Source organism: Trichomycterus rosablanca, chromosome 10, assembly GCF_030014385.1.
Source record: "Trichomycterus rosablanca isolate fTriRos1 chromosome 10, fTriRos1.hap1, whole genome shotgun sequence".
Lineage (NCBI taxonomy): Eukaryota > Metazoa > Chordata > Actinopteri > Siluriformes > Trichomycteridae > Trichomycterus > Trichomycterus rosablanca.
This window is the reverse complement of record NC_085997.1, coordinates 14,983,607-14,999,590: the sequence shown is the minus strand read 5'-3', so window position 1 is coordinate 14,999,590 and position 15,984 is coordinate 14,983,607. Positions and strand designations below refer to the sequence as shown.

General features: G+C 39.6%; 1 protein-coding gene across 1 annotated transcript in view; it reads right to left on the bottom strand.

Moving 5' to 3' along the window:
- Nucleotides 1-457: 457 nt before the first annotated feature.
- mta3 (metastasis associated 1 family, member 3) overlaps nucleotides 458-15,984 on the bottom strand; it is a 79,726-nt gene continuing 64,199 nt past the window's right edge. The window contains exon 19 of the mRNA XM_063002858.1: nucleotides 458-1,404. Within this exon, the coding sequence (XP_062858928.1) occupies nucleotides 1,239-1,404 (166 nt within the window). The 3' untranslated portion in view covers nucleotides 458-1,238. The remainder of the gene's footprint in view (nucleotides 1,405-15,984) is intronic.

The following is a 15,984-nucleotide window of genomic DNA, read 5'->3' as shown; positions in this document are numbered from 1 at the left end:
GAAATTTGCCCATTGCACAAATATTCATGAGTTAAAAGAATCTTTGGTTTTTGTAGATTTACCAATCTAATACTTGTTAATGGATCAGATATACAATGTTGGGTTTTTTTTTCTTCAGATAATCCACTGTTAAACTTTGTCATGAATGCATTTGATTTTACCTAGAAGGAAATTTATATTTTTATATGTTTACTAATATTTGTAATGGCTATACAATGTAATCTTTTTTTGTGAACAATTGTTTTATTGTTTTTAAACGTTTATGTTGTCATACATGTTATCATGAGCTACACAATGTAATCTAAAAATTATTTTATTAAATCATACACATGGTCCAATTTTAAACCTTTTGTAACATCCAGATATCAGACTTCTTGACACAAGTCACCCTCAGACACCACCTGAAAAAAGTATAACCATAAATAAAGATGCCCCAAATTACCTGATTAGACATAAATGTTTATTCAATGATCAGTTCTCATGTAATAATGGCCTGTACTCACTGTGATTTATTACGATTCATTATGATGTATAGTACAATTAAGGCATCATTTACACTCAGCAGAATATCAATACTGTAGATGGCCAGTCAATGCTTATGAATATGCGAGTAGTCACCAAAACAAACCTTTACTGGTCGGTACAATCAAAAACACATTACATCATCTGAAATGCAAAACAAAATCACAATAAACTCAACTGCTGTATTACACTGAAAACCAGTACCTCATGTGGTCCATGCTATTTACATAATACTGTCATTCAGTAACTTCCAGCACAACAAAGGCTCACATCTTTCACATGTTATTTAAATAACTCCCAAACCTGTTTAATTCAAAAACTCACAAAGAGAAAAAAGAGGCATTGATAATTGAAACACAGTTACAGAACAGTTTTTAGAATAGGAAAGATTTGTACATGATAATGTAATGTTATCTGATCACGTCCCTTATTGGGATCCTGTTGGCACATTCCATACATCCTTATCAAAAATGATCAGTAGTGTTCAGAGCTACCAAATCTCAGAGAGCACTAGGTTTGCTTTGAGTGCACATTTTGAGGGCAGAGCTGATGTCATTACGCTTTACAGAATAATTTAGAGTTGTTTCGGTAGTCCCATAAATGGCAAACCGTCGCAGAGCACAAGAGCAACAGGAAGCGTTTGCCCAGGGCTGTAAAGTTATAGGATGAGTAAGAGAAAGAGACTAGCCAGGCAGATAGAACATCATAGTATGAGGTCAGTCGTGGATTACAATGGGGCCTCGCATCCGTAGACTAGGATGAGGGGGTGCAAGGATGGGTCCCTGCACTGACCCCTGAGGGACCCTGCGCAGGTGAATCTGCTCACACGGCTGCCTACAGGCTCTTCTTAACTGCGAACGAGTGAGCAGCCTCCTGGCTTTCCTGTAAGTGTAACAAAAAATAGGATACTGTGACATTTTCCAAAATTGACAGCAGTCAGTAAGTGAAACAAACATTTTGGCAGTAACTGAATCAACAGGAACTTATTCCACAAAACCATTCAGCTAAGCATACTTTATATATATATATATATATACAGTGTATCACAAAAGTGAGTACACCCCTCACATTTCTGCAGATATTTAAGTATATCTTTTCATGGGACAACACTGACAAAATGACACTTTGACACAATGAAAAGTAGTCTGTGTGCAGCTTATATAACAGTGTAAATTTATTCTTCCCTCAAAATAACTCAATATACAGCCATTAATGTCTAAACCACCGGCAACAAAGGTGAGTACACCCCTAAGAGACTACACCCCTAAATGTCCAAATTGAGCACTGCTTGTCATTTTCCCTCCAAAATGTCATGTGATTCGTTAGTGTTACTAGGTCTCAGGTGTGCATAGGGAGCAGGTGTGTTCAATTTAGTAGTACAGCTCTCACACTCTCTCATACTGGTCACTGAAAGTTCCAACATGGCACCTCATGGCAAAGAACTCTCTGAGGATCTTAAAAGACGAATTGTTGCGCTACATGAAGATGGCCAAGGCTACAAGAAGATTGCCAACACCCTGAAACTGAGCTGCAGCACAGTGGCCAAGATCATCCAGCGTTTTAAAAGAGCAGGGTCCACTCAGAACAGACCTCGCGTTGGTCGTCCAAAGAAGCTGAGTGCACGTGCTCAGCGTCACATCCAACTGCTGTCTTTGAAAGATAGGCGCAGGAGTGCTGTCAGCATTGCTGCAGAGATTGAAAAGGTGGGGGGTCAGCCTGTCAGTGCTCAGACCATACGCCGCACACTACATCAAATTGGTCTGCATGGCTGTCACCCCAGAAGGAAGCCTCTTCTGAAGTCTCTACACAAGAAAGCCCGCAAACAGTTTGCTGAAGACATGTCAACAAAGGACATGGATTACTGGAACCATGTCCTATGGTCTGATGAGACCAAGATTAATTTGTTTGGTTCAGATGGTCTCAAGCATGTGTGGCGGCAATCAGGTGAGGAGTACAAAGATAAGTGTGTCATGCCTACAGTCAAGCATGGTGGTGGGAATGCCATGGTCTGGGGCTGCATGAGTGCAGCAGGTGTTGGGGAGTTACATTTCATTGAGGGACACATGAACTCCAATATGTACTGTGAAATACTGAGCAGAGCATGATCCCCTCCCTCCGGAAACTGGGTCGCAGGGCAGTGTTCCAGCATGATAATGACCCCAAACACACCTCTAAGACGACCACTGCTTTATTGAAGAGGCTGAGGGTAAAGGTGATGGACTGGCCAAGCATGTCTCCAGACCTAAACCCAATCGAACATCTTTGGGGCATCCTCAAGCGGAAGGTGGAGGAGTGCAAAGTCTCGAATATCCGCCAGCTCCGTGATGTCGTCATGGAGGAGTGGAAAAGCATTCCAGTGGCAACCTGTGAAGCTCTGGTAAACTCCATGCCCAGGAGAGTTAAGGCAGTTCTGGGAAATAATGGTGGCCACACAAAATATTGACACTTCAGGAACTTTCATTAAGGGGTGTACTCACTTTTGTTGCCGGTGGTTTAGACATTAATGGCTGTATATTGAGTTATTTTGAGGGAAGAATAAATTTACACTGTTATATAAGCTGCACACAGACTACTTTTCATTGTGTCAAAGTGTCATTTTGTCAGTGTTGTCCCATGAAAAGATATACTTAAATATCTGCAGAAATGTGAGGGGTGTACTCACTTTTGTGATACACTGTATATATATATATATGATTATTATGGGTTTTTGTTAATTCAATAATCTAATACTTGTTAATGGATCAGATATACAATGTTTTTTCAGGTGATCCACTGTCAACTTTTGTATGCCATGAATGTATTTGATGTTATTTAGAAGAATTTTTATATATTATTATTCTGCATTTTTGTCAATTCAATAATCTAATACTTGTTACTGGATCAGATACAGTCTTCTTCTTGCTCTGCCTTTGTCCCGTTGTGCCCGCATTGATTTGGCACAATTTTTATGCCGGATGCCCTTCCTGACACAACCCTCCCTATTTTATCCGGGCTTGGGACCGGCACTACAATGCACTGGTTTGTGCATCTAGCGGCTAGGTATCTACAGGACAATTTAGTGTTTCAAATTAGCCTGGTGGCATGTTTTTGGACTGTGGGAGGAAACCGGAGCACCCGGAGAAAACCCACGCGGACACGGGGAGAACATTCAAACTCCACACAGAAAGGACCCGGACCGCCCCACCTGGGGATCAAACCCAGGACCTTCTTGCTGTGAGGTGACAGTGCTACTCACTAAGCCGGGGGCATTACGAGATCATTATTATGAACCAGTGGCACACGAGATTGAGCGGTGGTTCATCAAGGGGAGGGGGGCGTGGTGCGAGGGGGCGCAAGTTGCGCTTGGCACACGAAGGGGGGCGCATGCCAAAAAAGGTTGAAAACCCTTGCACTAAGCCACCATGCCGCCCACTGGATCAGATACAGTATACAATGTTTTTTTCAGGTGATCCTCTTTCAACTTTTTTTATGCCATTAATGCATTTGATGTTATTTAGAAGAATTGATATATTATTATGTAGAATTATATATAATAATGTATGTAAAGTATATATGTTTACTAGTATTTGTATTGGCTACACAACCTCTACGAATCATTTTATTAAATCATTCACATGGTCCAATGTTAAACCTTTTTAACATCTAGATGTCAGACTTCTTGACACAAGTCACCCTCATACACCACCTTAAAAATCATAACCATAAATAAAATATAAAGATGTTTGGAAGGAAAGGCATCCTCATTAAACAAAATATTGATCTATATTTAACTACTTACAAAACAAAATAAAATGTGCCCTATATTTAACTATTAACATACAAAAATAAAATTCTGTTGTTGTATTATGATCTGAATTGTGTGAGAATTACAGGAGGTATATTTTACGTTTAATTTTACAGCATTTAGCAGATGCCTTTATCCAAAACAACTGTGACCAGTCCAAGCAATTGATGGCTAAGGGACTTTCTAAAGAGTGGCCACCTAGCAGGTGTGGGGCTTAAACCAGTGACCTTCCCATTACTAGTCCAGTACCTTAACCATTAAACTACCACTGACAATTTTGTATATCCAATTCACCTCACTTGCGTGTTTTTGGACTGTGGGAGGAAACCCACGCAGACATGGGGAGAACATGCAAACTCCACACAGAAAGGACCCGGCCCCACCTGGGGATCAAACCCAGGACCTTCTTGCTGTGAGGCAACAGTGCTACCCACTAAGCCACCGTGCCACAGTAGTGGTAAAACAGACAAATAGTAAATTATCTATCAACTGAACGCTACTGTTTGATTTACTGGCACAATATATAACCAAGTTATGGATCCTAATACTTTTAATTCTGTTCACACATGCATACGAGTATAAAATGTTTTTAGTGTTGGCTGTTTACATAAGCACCTAAAGAAGCTACTTGGCCAAATTTTATGACATCAGATTATAACACACATTTAAACACACTTATTATCTAGTTTAAAGCTGCAATGACGAATCCTTTATGCTTACAGTAAAAGCAGAAGCTTTACAGAGAATACACAATGTTTAAAAGCACGTTACACAACATTTACTCTCTATGACTCTAGAAGACTTGCACAAAAATCCTGTTATGTAACAATGAGAAGAGACGTCTAATCTTTGACTCTAGTTCATTTTCAGTTCAGTTCAACATGAACATGGTTAAAATGTTTTGCTTTTTGAGGAACACTTCTGATTTGTTGCTGACTAATGGTTCATCTAAATATTTGTGAACCCTAGCAGCTGCTGAGTGGAAAAACACATGCATCTTTCTTAGTGGAACTGGCAAACTGTTATTGTATTACTGTGAGCTAATGTAGCCGCTGTGTTATCTTGACATGAAGCATTTGTGTTTGTCTAAAGCACAGAAAACATCATTAACAACTGAAGCCAATTTCCTCCCACAAGAAGGAGCACTCTCTTCCTCATGCACACATACAGTTGCATGCACGCACACAACAACGACAACAACACACAATAGAGGATGAGCGTTTTTAATATTTTTATAATTTTTACACCAATCAGTAACATTATAACTGGTGTGTATTTCTTCCTCAGGTAAATGCACAGCACACTGTGTGCAGGTTAGTGATCTTTATTTATGTTATTATTTAATTATCTTAAATAAATTAAACCATATTTTCAATTATGTTGATCAAGATGTTGATCACTTTCCTGGCTAGTCTGTTTTATGAGGCACCTATTCATCACAGCTTTCTGCACACCCATTCACAAACTAAACTAAACTAAACTCACTCAAACACAAACTAAGAGTAGCCAGTCCATTTACTGGTATGTTTTTTGAGAGAAGGGAGGAAACCAGAGTGCCATTAGTAAGCAGGACTGAGCATTACAGTCATTTTAATTATACACTTACAGCCAACCCTGTACAGTGGACCCTTGACTTACGAATGTAATTGGTTCTGAAGGGCTGTTCTTAAGTCAAAATGTTTGTTAGTTAAACCTATTTTTCCCATAAGAAATAATGTAAATAGAATTAATCCGTGCCAGACCACCCAAACCACCCCCTTACCTAACCTTTCTTTCTTAAATTGTCTTTTTTGTTATAAATACAAGTACAGTATATTTTCCCTTAAATCTTAAATTATAGAATAGACATTCCTGTAATAAACAATAACAAACAACAATACACAGTAGTACTGTACATAAAAAACACATCTCATTTCAGTACAGTACGTGTGCTGTACCATACACCATAATACATTTCCTTCTTTTTTTTTTAAAAATGTATCTACCAGAAACAACAATAACTCTCATATTTCTCTATTATTTTATTCTTTATTTTAATAGTGTTGTATTTTGTAGGTGTAACTGCTCAAAAGAAAGAATACTTTACTGAGCCGAATTCCTTCTTCTCTCTTACTCGCTGTCCCCTCTGTCTGATACACAGTGACAGCTACTGGCAGGAGTAATTATACAACAACAAATGTAATAGTTTTTTTTATTTTGTCAACACTGCACTTTCTCTGCACCTTCTTTGGGGACATTTTCATATTGAATTTTACAAAATATAAATAAAACACCGGAAAAACACAGTCCGCTGTCCGAATGTTCGCTCACTATATATATATATATATATATATATATATAGAGAGAGAGAGAGAGAGAGACGGTCAGAGTTAACTTGTTCACACGCCACGTGCGAATTTCGGTTCATAATCCGAAATTTGTTTGTACGTTAAGTTGAAAAAGATCGTTCGTAACCCAAAATGTTCATATGATAAATGGTTCATAACTCAAGGGTCCACTGTATAAGCCAATTTTCCAAAAAATGTAAATGAATTTACTTCTGATTTTGGTTTGCAGTTAATTCTGCATGTAATATTTGTATTTGCTATTTAGTTTTACTTTGATTTAAGTACAAGATTTGAAAAATGTTTTGTAGTTTTTGTTTTGTATTTTCAGTTTGCAGTTACTGTAATTACTCTGGAACAGGTTCATTTGTGCGAGTGATGATGCTCGGAATTCAAAGCCTAAGTGCTCATGAACATTAAGCCCTGCAATATGAGCCAGCGAGTAACCAATTATAAAAATATAATGCAACATTAAATTGAGACCAAATTAAAGTGCAATAATCGGCTAATGGAAGAAGGCCTGGGTTGTGTGTCCCTGCAAAATGTATAAAGCTCACACTGTTCATATCTGATCTACAGAATAAACCATGATCTGAACCTCAAACAGTGCTGGGTAGTAGCATTAGTTGGAAAAGAGCGAAAGCTTTCTGTTAAACCCTTTAATGACTGAGCCTAACACTGGCTGTCTGAACAAACACAGATACGTCATAATAAAACCACTCGCATAAACGGCTCTGATCTGTTGAGTCATGGACTTCACCAGACTTCTGAAAGTGTCTTATAGAATCTGGCACAAAGACTTTGCAGCAGATCCTTTAAAGAGGTGGAGCATCCGTGGAACAGACTTGTATGTCCAGCACATCCCACAGATGCTCAATCAGATTAAAATCTGAGAAATTTGACGGCCTTAGAATTTTTTATGATTCTTAAATCATTCCTGAACTATTTTTGCAGTGTGGTAGGGCACATTATCCTGCTGAAATATGCCACTGCCATTAGGGAATACTGTTGCCATGAAGGGATGGACTTAGTCTGCAACATTATTCAGGTAGGTGGTACGTGTTAAAAAAAAAGTCTAAATGAATGCCAGGACTGAACATTTCCCAGTACAAAATTGCCCAGAGCATCACACTGCCTTTGTAGGCTTGCCTTCTTCCCATAGTGCATCTTGGTGCCATCTCTTCCCCAGGCAAGCAATGCACACACACGGGGCTGACCACGTGATGTAAATGAAAATGTGATTCTACCCAGACCCAGCAATAATGGCATTTAGATTAATAAGTCTATATGTAAGACACTTTTCTTCGTAAGATGAAGAAAGCGGGCATTAAAGCTGGCAGCTTGGGGTGGACCAACATTTAACCATGACATTATTGTTTGCTTTTACTTTAATTTGTCATTACCCTGTATATGTATGTATATATTTAGTCAAGTTTCTGTATATTCATTTTTATGTGTTACTTTAATTTGCATTATACACAATGGATTGGGTGGCACGGTGGCTAATTGGGTAGCACTGTCACCTCACAGCAAGAAGGTCCTGGGTTCGATCCTCAGGTGGGGCGGTCTGGGTCCCTTCTGTGTGGAGCTTGCATGTTGTCCATGTGGGTTTCCTTTATTGATTTTTCCCCCAATTTTCTTCCCTAATCTAGTCATATCCAATTACCCTGATTGTGTTACTCTTCACCTTTACCGATACAATCCTCCACTGCTGACTGAGGAGCTTCGCAATTGACACACGCCCCCTCCGACACGTGTGCAGTACCAACTGCATCTTTTCACCTGCACGAGGCGAGTTCATATGCGGATCAGCCTTGTGCAGCCTTATTTCACCAACTTTGTGCAGGTGCCATCAATCAGCCAGCAATTGAACCAGTTATAAGGAACCCTGGTCCGGCTCATCCCACCCTGTGAACAACAGCCGATAGTTGTTCATGTAGCCACCCAGCCCAGCGGGATGGCAGAGCTGAGATTTGATACGATGTATTTGAAATCCCAGCTCTGGTGTGATAGCGTATTGTACCACTGTGCCACTTGAGCGGCTTGATGTTGTCATTTCTGTTTAAACATACTGTTTTGTACATAATACACTAACTGGGATGTAAATCAGGTCTCAGTTCAATAATGACCATGACTACCAGGTTTTTTTTTTACCACACTTTTTTTAAACTGTTTATTGGGAATTTCAAAGAGAAATTACATCATTTTTCTACAGTCACCTTGTGATGCATTTTTCCCAGAGTTGTACCAATTTTCTAATGCCATCAGCAAAAAATTTTTTTGGTTGAGAACAAAGCCACTGATGCACCTCTGCTTTCACATCATCATCACATGAAAATGACTCCTCCCACCCTCACCGTTTCCAACAAAAATATTAAAGTACGGGAACTTTTTGAAAATCCTTTATACTTGTTTTAACTTGAAAATACTAGTCATATACACCGACGAGGCACAACATTATGACCACTGAGAGGTGAATTGAGTAACACTGATTATCTCTTCATCACAGCACCTGTTAGTGGGTGGGATATATTAGGCAGCAAGTGAACATTTTATTCTCAGAGTTGATGTGTTAGAAGCAGGAAAAATGGGCAAGCGTAGGAATTTAAGCGAGTTTGACAAGGGCCAAATTGTGATGGCTAGACGACTGGGTCAGAGCATCTCCAAAACTGCAGCTCTTATGAGCTGTTCCCGTTCTGCAGTGGTCAGTATCTATCAAAAGTGGTCCAAGGAAGGAACAGTGTTAAACCGGTGACAGGGTTTGTTGCAGACCATTTACACCCTTTTATGGAAACAGTATTCCCTGATGGCTGTGGCCTCTTTCAGCAGAATAATGCGACCTGCCACAAAGCAAAAAATGGTTCAGGAATGGTTTGAGGAGCACAACAATGAGTTTGAGGTGTTGACTTGGCCTCCAAATTCCCCAGATCTCAATCTAATCGAGCATCTGTGGGATGTGCTGGACAAACAAGTCCGATCCATGTATGTCCCACCTCACAACTTACAGAAGTTAAAGGATCTGCTGCTAACATCTTGGTGCCAGATACCACAGCACACCTTCAGGGGTTTAGTGGAGTCCAAGCCTAGACGGGTCAGGGCTGTTCTGGCAGCAAAATGGGGACCAACACAATATTAGGAAGGTGGTCATAATGTTATTCCTGATAGGGGTAAATTTAGGTTTTTATTACACAATGGCTGAATTTGAATTAAGTGACATAGTAACACAGCTGGTAGAGTTGGTGTTTGCCTCTGTAAGGTCACCTACTGTAAGACATTTCTCATGATCTGTGGAAAAGTGGAAGTAAATGTGTGCTTTCCTGCCAGTGATTGAAACCCTATACAGATAAACCAGTAATAAATAAATGAATCAATTTTTCTTGGTCCAACAGTAGGTGATAAAGGCAGGAAGAAGAAACGTAGGCAGGACAAATATCTTCATGGGCGCACACCTACGACTTATAAATGACTCAGCTAATGCATTTATGTCATCCACAGTCCTCACTGTTACCAGTGGTTCCATGTTACTTCACTTCTTTTTCCTGCAGAATCTGCAGGAACAGACATTGCACAACCTTTGTTTTTGCATCCTGTATGATGAGTAAAACATGAGTGCCAGAGCCAGCCTCAGAGTAACCTCCATTTTTCTCAGACCCTCTGAGTCTACTTATAGGCTAATCTTTCAGCGTAGGGGCTCTAATTTTAGCCTAGCATCCGCTCCATCGCCATGGATGAGGTTGAGTCGAGGCAAGCCGGTCATGACTCATCCAGACAGGGCACTAATTAACATTTTTTTCTCCAGCTTTCTTTCAGCTAGAACTTTCAGTGGACTACTACTATCAAAATGATAAGATAATAAAGCTTTCACTCAGGCTAGTACAATTCAGTTTGTGATGTATTAGATTCATTTTTCCTAACTGCTTCTTTCAGGGTTGGAGTCGTGGTGAGTCCTGCAGGAATACACCCTGAGAGCACCAATCCACTGCAGGGCAGGCATGACAATCAATTTCATCACTAAGAAATTTTTTCTTTCATTTAAGTGGAACGTTTAAGATGATTTTATTATATTTAACATATGGATGTGCTTACAACTTTTTTAAACCTTGAATATGATATGCGTATATACACTATGGGTGTGTTCGAAAACCTAGTGAGCTGCCTTGCTGTCTTACTGCCTACATAGGTAGCTGCCTAAGTAGAGAGGATTCTAATAAGTCATCGACTTATAAAGCACATTATTCAAGAGCACTACTTAGACAGAGATTTCATCAGTTTTCTCTTACTAAGCTAATGCAGTTAGCCTCATGCCATTCAAACCAATGGGATGGGGTGGCACAACGCGCTAGCATGTTAACTAACATCTCCCTCCGTGTACTGAAAACGGTTAAATTCACTGACAAGCCCGAATTTGCAAATAAATTACACTTGTGCAAGTTCATACAAATTAAAAATCAATAATAATTTATTTACATTTGAAAATAACTCCATCCGCCATATTTTTTTGTTTTTTTGTGCCACACTGAATGCTAGGATTGCCTTCAACGTTAAAGGCATCAGATGCTTCCTTGTTATTCTGTTAAAATACCGTTCAGATTTAAGGTGACTTAGTAGACAGCATTTTAAGGCATCTAGGAATTCGAACAGCCTACTTCTCAGGAACGTCAAAAACGCCTTGATTGAAGGTGTTCAGTGGGCCTGAGGTCAGAGCTTTTTCTCCTTCCCAAACCCCAAAGAGCTAGCCAATAATGTATGTGACACCTGGCCGGCTGATAGCACTGCTGAGGTTTAAAGCTGGATCTCAGCGGTGCTGGGCCAACAAAATAGACTGCTGCGCCACCTGAGCAGCTGCTTTCCTTCCCAGGAAAACATGTCAAGCTCTTGTTTAAAAGTTTATAGAAATAAAAAAAAAGGCATCTACGGTTGGGAGGGCACATTACATGGGAAGTTAAATAAGCAAATATTCATTTTCCATTATTGTAAATTAGTATAAAGGAACCGGACACTGAAAATGTCCCTGATCAATATACAGTGTATCACAGAAGTGAGTACACCCCTCACATTTCTGCAGATATTTAAGTATATCTTTTCATGGGACAACACTGAAAAAATGACACTTTGACACAATGAAAAGTAGTCTGTGTGCAGCTTATATAACAGTGTAAATTTATTCTTCCCTCAAAATAACTCAATATACAGCCATTAATGTCTAAACCACCGGCAACAAAAGTGAGTACACCCCTAAGAGACTACACCCCTAAATGTCCAAATTGAGCACTGCTTGTCATTTTCCCTCCAAAATGTCATGTGATTTGTTAGTGTTACTAGGTCTCAGGTGTGCATAGGGAGCAGGTGTGTTCAATTTAGTAGTACAGCTCTCACACTCTCTCATACTGGTCACTGAAAGTTCCAACATGGCACCTCATGGCAAAGAACTCTCTGAGGATCTTAAAAGACGAATTGTTGCGCTACATGAAGATGGCCAAGGCTACAAGAAGATTGCCAACACCCTGAAACTGAGCTGCAGCACAGTGGCCAAGATCATCCAGCGTTTTAAAAGAGCAGGGTCCACTCAGAACAGACCTCGCGTCGGTCGTCCAAAGAAGCTGAGTGCACGTGCTCAGCGTCACATCCAACTGCTGTCTTTGAAAGATAGGCGCAGGAGTGCTGTCAGCATTGCTGCAGAGATTGAAAAGGTGGGGGGTCAGCCTGTCAGTGCTCAGACCATACGCCGCACACTACATCAAATTGGTCTGCATGGCTGTCACCCCAGAAGGAAGCCTCTTCTGAAGTCTCTACACAAGAAAGCCCGCAAACAGTTTGCTGAAGACATGTCAACAAAGGACATGGATTACTGGAACCATGTCCTATGGTCTGATGAGACCAAGATTAATTTGTTTGGTTCAGATGGTCTCAAGCATGTGTGGCGGCAATCAGGTGAGGAGTACAAAGATAAGTGTGTCATGCCTACAGTCAAGCATGGTGGTGGGAATGCCATGGTCTGGGGCTGCATGAGTGCAGCAGGTGTTGGGGAGTTACATTTCATTGAGGGACACATGAACTCCAATATGTACTGTGAAATACTGAAGCAGAGCATGATCCCCTCCCTCCGGAAACTGGGTCGCAGGGCAGTGTTCCAGCATGATAATGACCCCAAACACACCTCTAAGACGACCACTGCTTTATTGAAGAGGCTGAGGGTAAAGGTGATGGACTGGCCAAGCATGTCTCCAGACCTAAACCCAATAGAACATCTTTGGGGCATCCTCAAGCGGAAGGTGGAGGAGCGCAAAGTCTCGAATATCCGCCAGCTCCGTGATGTCATCATGGAGGAGTGGAAAAGCATTCCAGTGGCAACCTGTGAAGCTCTGGTAAACTCCATGCCCAGGAGAGTTAAGGCAGTTCTGGGAAATAATGGTGGCCACACAAAATATTGACACTTCAGGAACTTTCACTAAGGGGTGTACTCACTTTTGTTGCCGGTGGTTTAGACATTAATGGCTGTATATTGAGTTATTTTAAGGGAAGAATAAATTTACACTGTTATATAAGCTGCACACAGACTACTTTTTATTGTGTCAAAGTGTCATTTTGTCAGTGTTGTCCCATGAAAAGATATACTTAAATATCTGCAGAAATGTGAGGGGTGTACTCACTTTTGTGATACACTGTATATCCAAAAACAATTTGTAATTAATGAATTGCATCTTATTTATAATCTAGGTATACCAATGTAAAAAGTTGTAATCTTATTTATTTTTACAAAGAGTCATGCAGGAAACCCATGCAAAACTACTAATCGAACCAAGGTCCCCAGGATCTGTGCTGCTGCATGGCACTCACTTTACCAGCTGTGCCATTATGCCACAACTACTACTAACCCTACAACTTCTAAACTGGGTATTTCACTAGTAAAAGTAATTTGAATCCGTACAGATTTAAAATGATTAAAATTGCTTGAATTTGAATAGTTGTATCTAATAAAGTTTACACAGTTCATTACAAATAAATCTATGCATTACATTTGATATATGATGTATTTTTATTTCTTAAATCCCTGATAATATTATGGCTGTTCATCTATGGCTAACCATCACCAGAAGTCAGTAAGTGGGAGGCAGCTACACCTATCTTGGCTTTACTAAGTCTGGAGAATGTCCATTCATTTAGTAATGGTTCAGAATGTCTAGCACATGCCTTGGTCCTGCAGACAGACTTTACAGATAAGAAGTTAGTGCAGCATCTGTGTGTGTGTGTGTGTGTGTGTGTGTGTGTGTGTGTGTATGTGTTGGTGTGGATGCAGTTATGGGCCAGGGTCTTACCATGAGCAGATGTCTAACAGCTACAGCACTGAAATGAGACAAGCCGTCAGTCAATCATACACTCTCAGAAAAAAAGGTACTTTTTTACTTTCAACAATAAGTGGGCTGGTACCCTCAAGGGTACGTCTTTTATACCTTTAATTACCTGAGGATGTGAAAGAAGTTGACCTTTCTAACTTGTTTGAAGTTGATCGTAGAGCCACATTCACAAGGACAATTTCAGCATCCATCAGAAACACTCACTAACCATTGATGTTAATGTGTTAAACAACAACATGCATCAGTGCCTGTGTATGCATTGTCTTTGCTTTTTTGTGTGTCACATTCTATCCATTTTAGTACAAAGCTTTTTTAAATCTGCTCTTGTAATATTGTTACAAATGCAGCACGACGAAAATCCGGCTAACCCTCAATTGCTTAAGTTTGTATTTAAAATTAATTATAAATAAAAGTTAGCTTAATGCCATAAATGTAAACTTAGCCAATCAGAGGAATGTTTTGACATCTATTTAGCCAGAAGCAAAATATCAAAGAAACAACAACCAGTCAAAACACAGAAAGAAAGATAAGAAAAAAGAAAACAAACCATAAAATTATTCATTTAATTATTAATATTAAATATTAATTAGCCAACTTTGATGTAGTTCACCCTAATGTAACTATGCATCAGCCAAAAGAAGATAGATGTGGGTTAAGTCACTCAGTCTGTATTTCCTGTAGAGCCCATCAGTCTAAAACCAGTATTTTTAGTTTTTCCATATTTTAAGCATGATCTACGCACTAAGCATTTTCTGAGAGCTGCAGTTTACAGTTCTTATGTTGAATATAAGGGAATCTCTGGTGCCATCAAGCATCTTTGGCAACCTACTGACTAGTGCACATTAGAATAGAATAATAGAATAAAATGCCTTTATTTGGCATATATACATATACAGGTGTACACTACTATGAAATTATATCTTCGCATATCCCAGCTTGTTTGGAAGCTGGGGTCAGAGCGCAGGGTCAGATTCGAACTCTCAACCTTTCAATTGATAGCCCAAAGCTCTACCAACTAGGCTACTTAATTGAGCAAGTTACCATTTTAATTTCAATTAAAATGTAAGAGAAAACATGATTAAGTTTTCCAATGTTGTGGAAAAATGATCTCTGCCAACAAACCAATATTGCCTAACCAGTGCATTTCTAATAGATGCCAAGAAAGTCCCTGTAAATGTAGCCCAAGAACTACAGTGTACCATTTACATTATACAATGGGGAAAAGTGCACCTATGCAGTACCTTTTCTTTCTGACAGTGTAGGAAGTCAGAATTCCCCTGTGACCCACAATGTAATTAGGCATAAAATAGGATTCCTGTATCTCTAGTGTACCCATCCTTTCTCCAAAAAAATATGATCTATCTCAGTTCCATCTCAGGATTAATTAAGCAGTCTTGTTCGTCTTGTTTTTTGCATTTCATTCCAAGTTAGCTTCTAAATAAATCTGTACAGTTTCAGACCTTATTAATAATCCCTCAGAGGATGAGCGCACATGGAGGCAGTGTGCTCAAGATAAAATGATTATATAGTGGGATACGATCATTAGTATTCAGATGAGCAAACTAATGCTGCAGAACATATTTGGTATGAAGTGAGCCATTTACATCGAGAGACTTTATACCTCCAGATGGCATCGCTATTGACTGAGAATTAAGTCACGAATAATGAGTAAACCTCATCTGCATGTCACAGAGATGCCATCAAGGTGGGAAAACAACATTCCAGGTACGTTAAACCTAGAGATAATTCGAGCAACATTAAATTAGGCTCTTTACAGCGCTTTTCAGCGTCATCCTAATTCAATGCACATTTTGCATGTCTTAGATAACCACAGACAATTATTTTAGCACATTTTCTTTAGTTGGAAAGGAAGACTGTACCCCGAAACACCAGGATCATGTATTTCTTCATCAACACTAGCTGAAAAGAAGGAATACACCTTGGGAAAGCAGCCAGTATATTACAGGGAAGCGTACGCATTTACCTACACACTTACAGG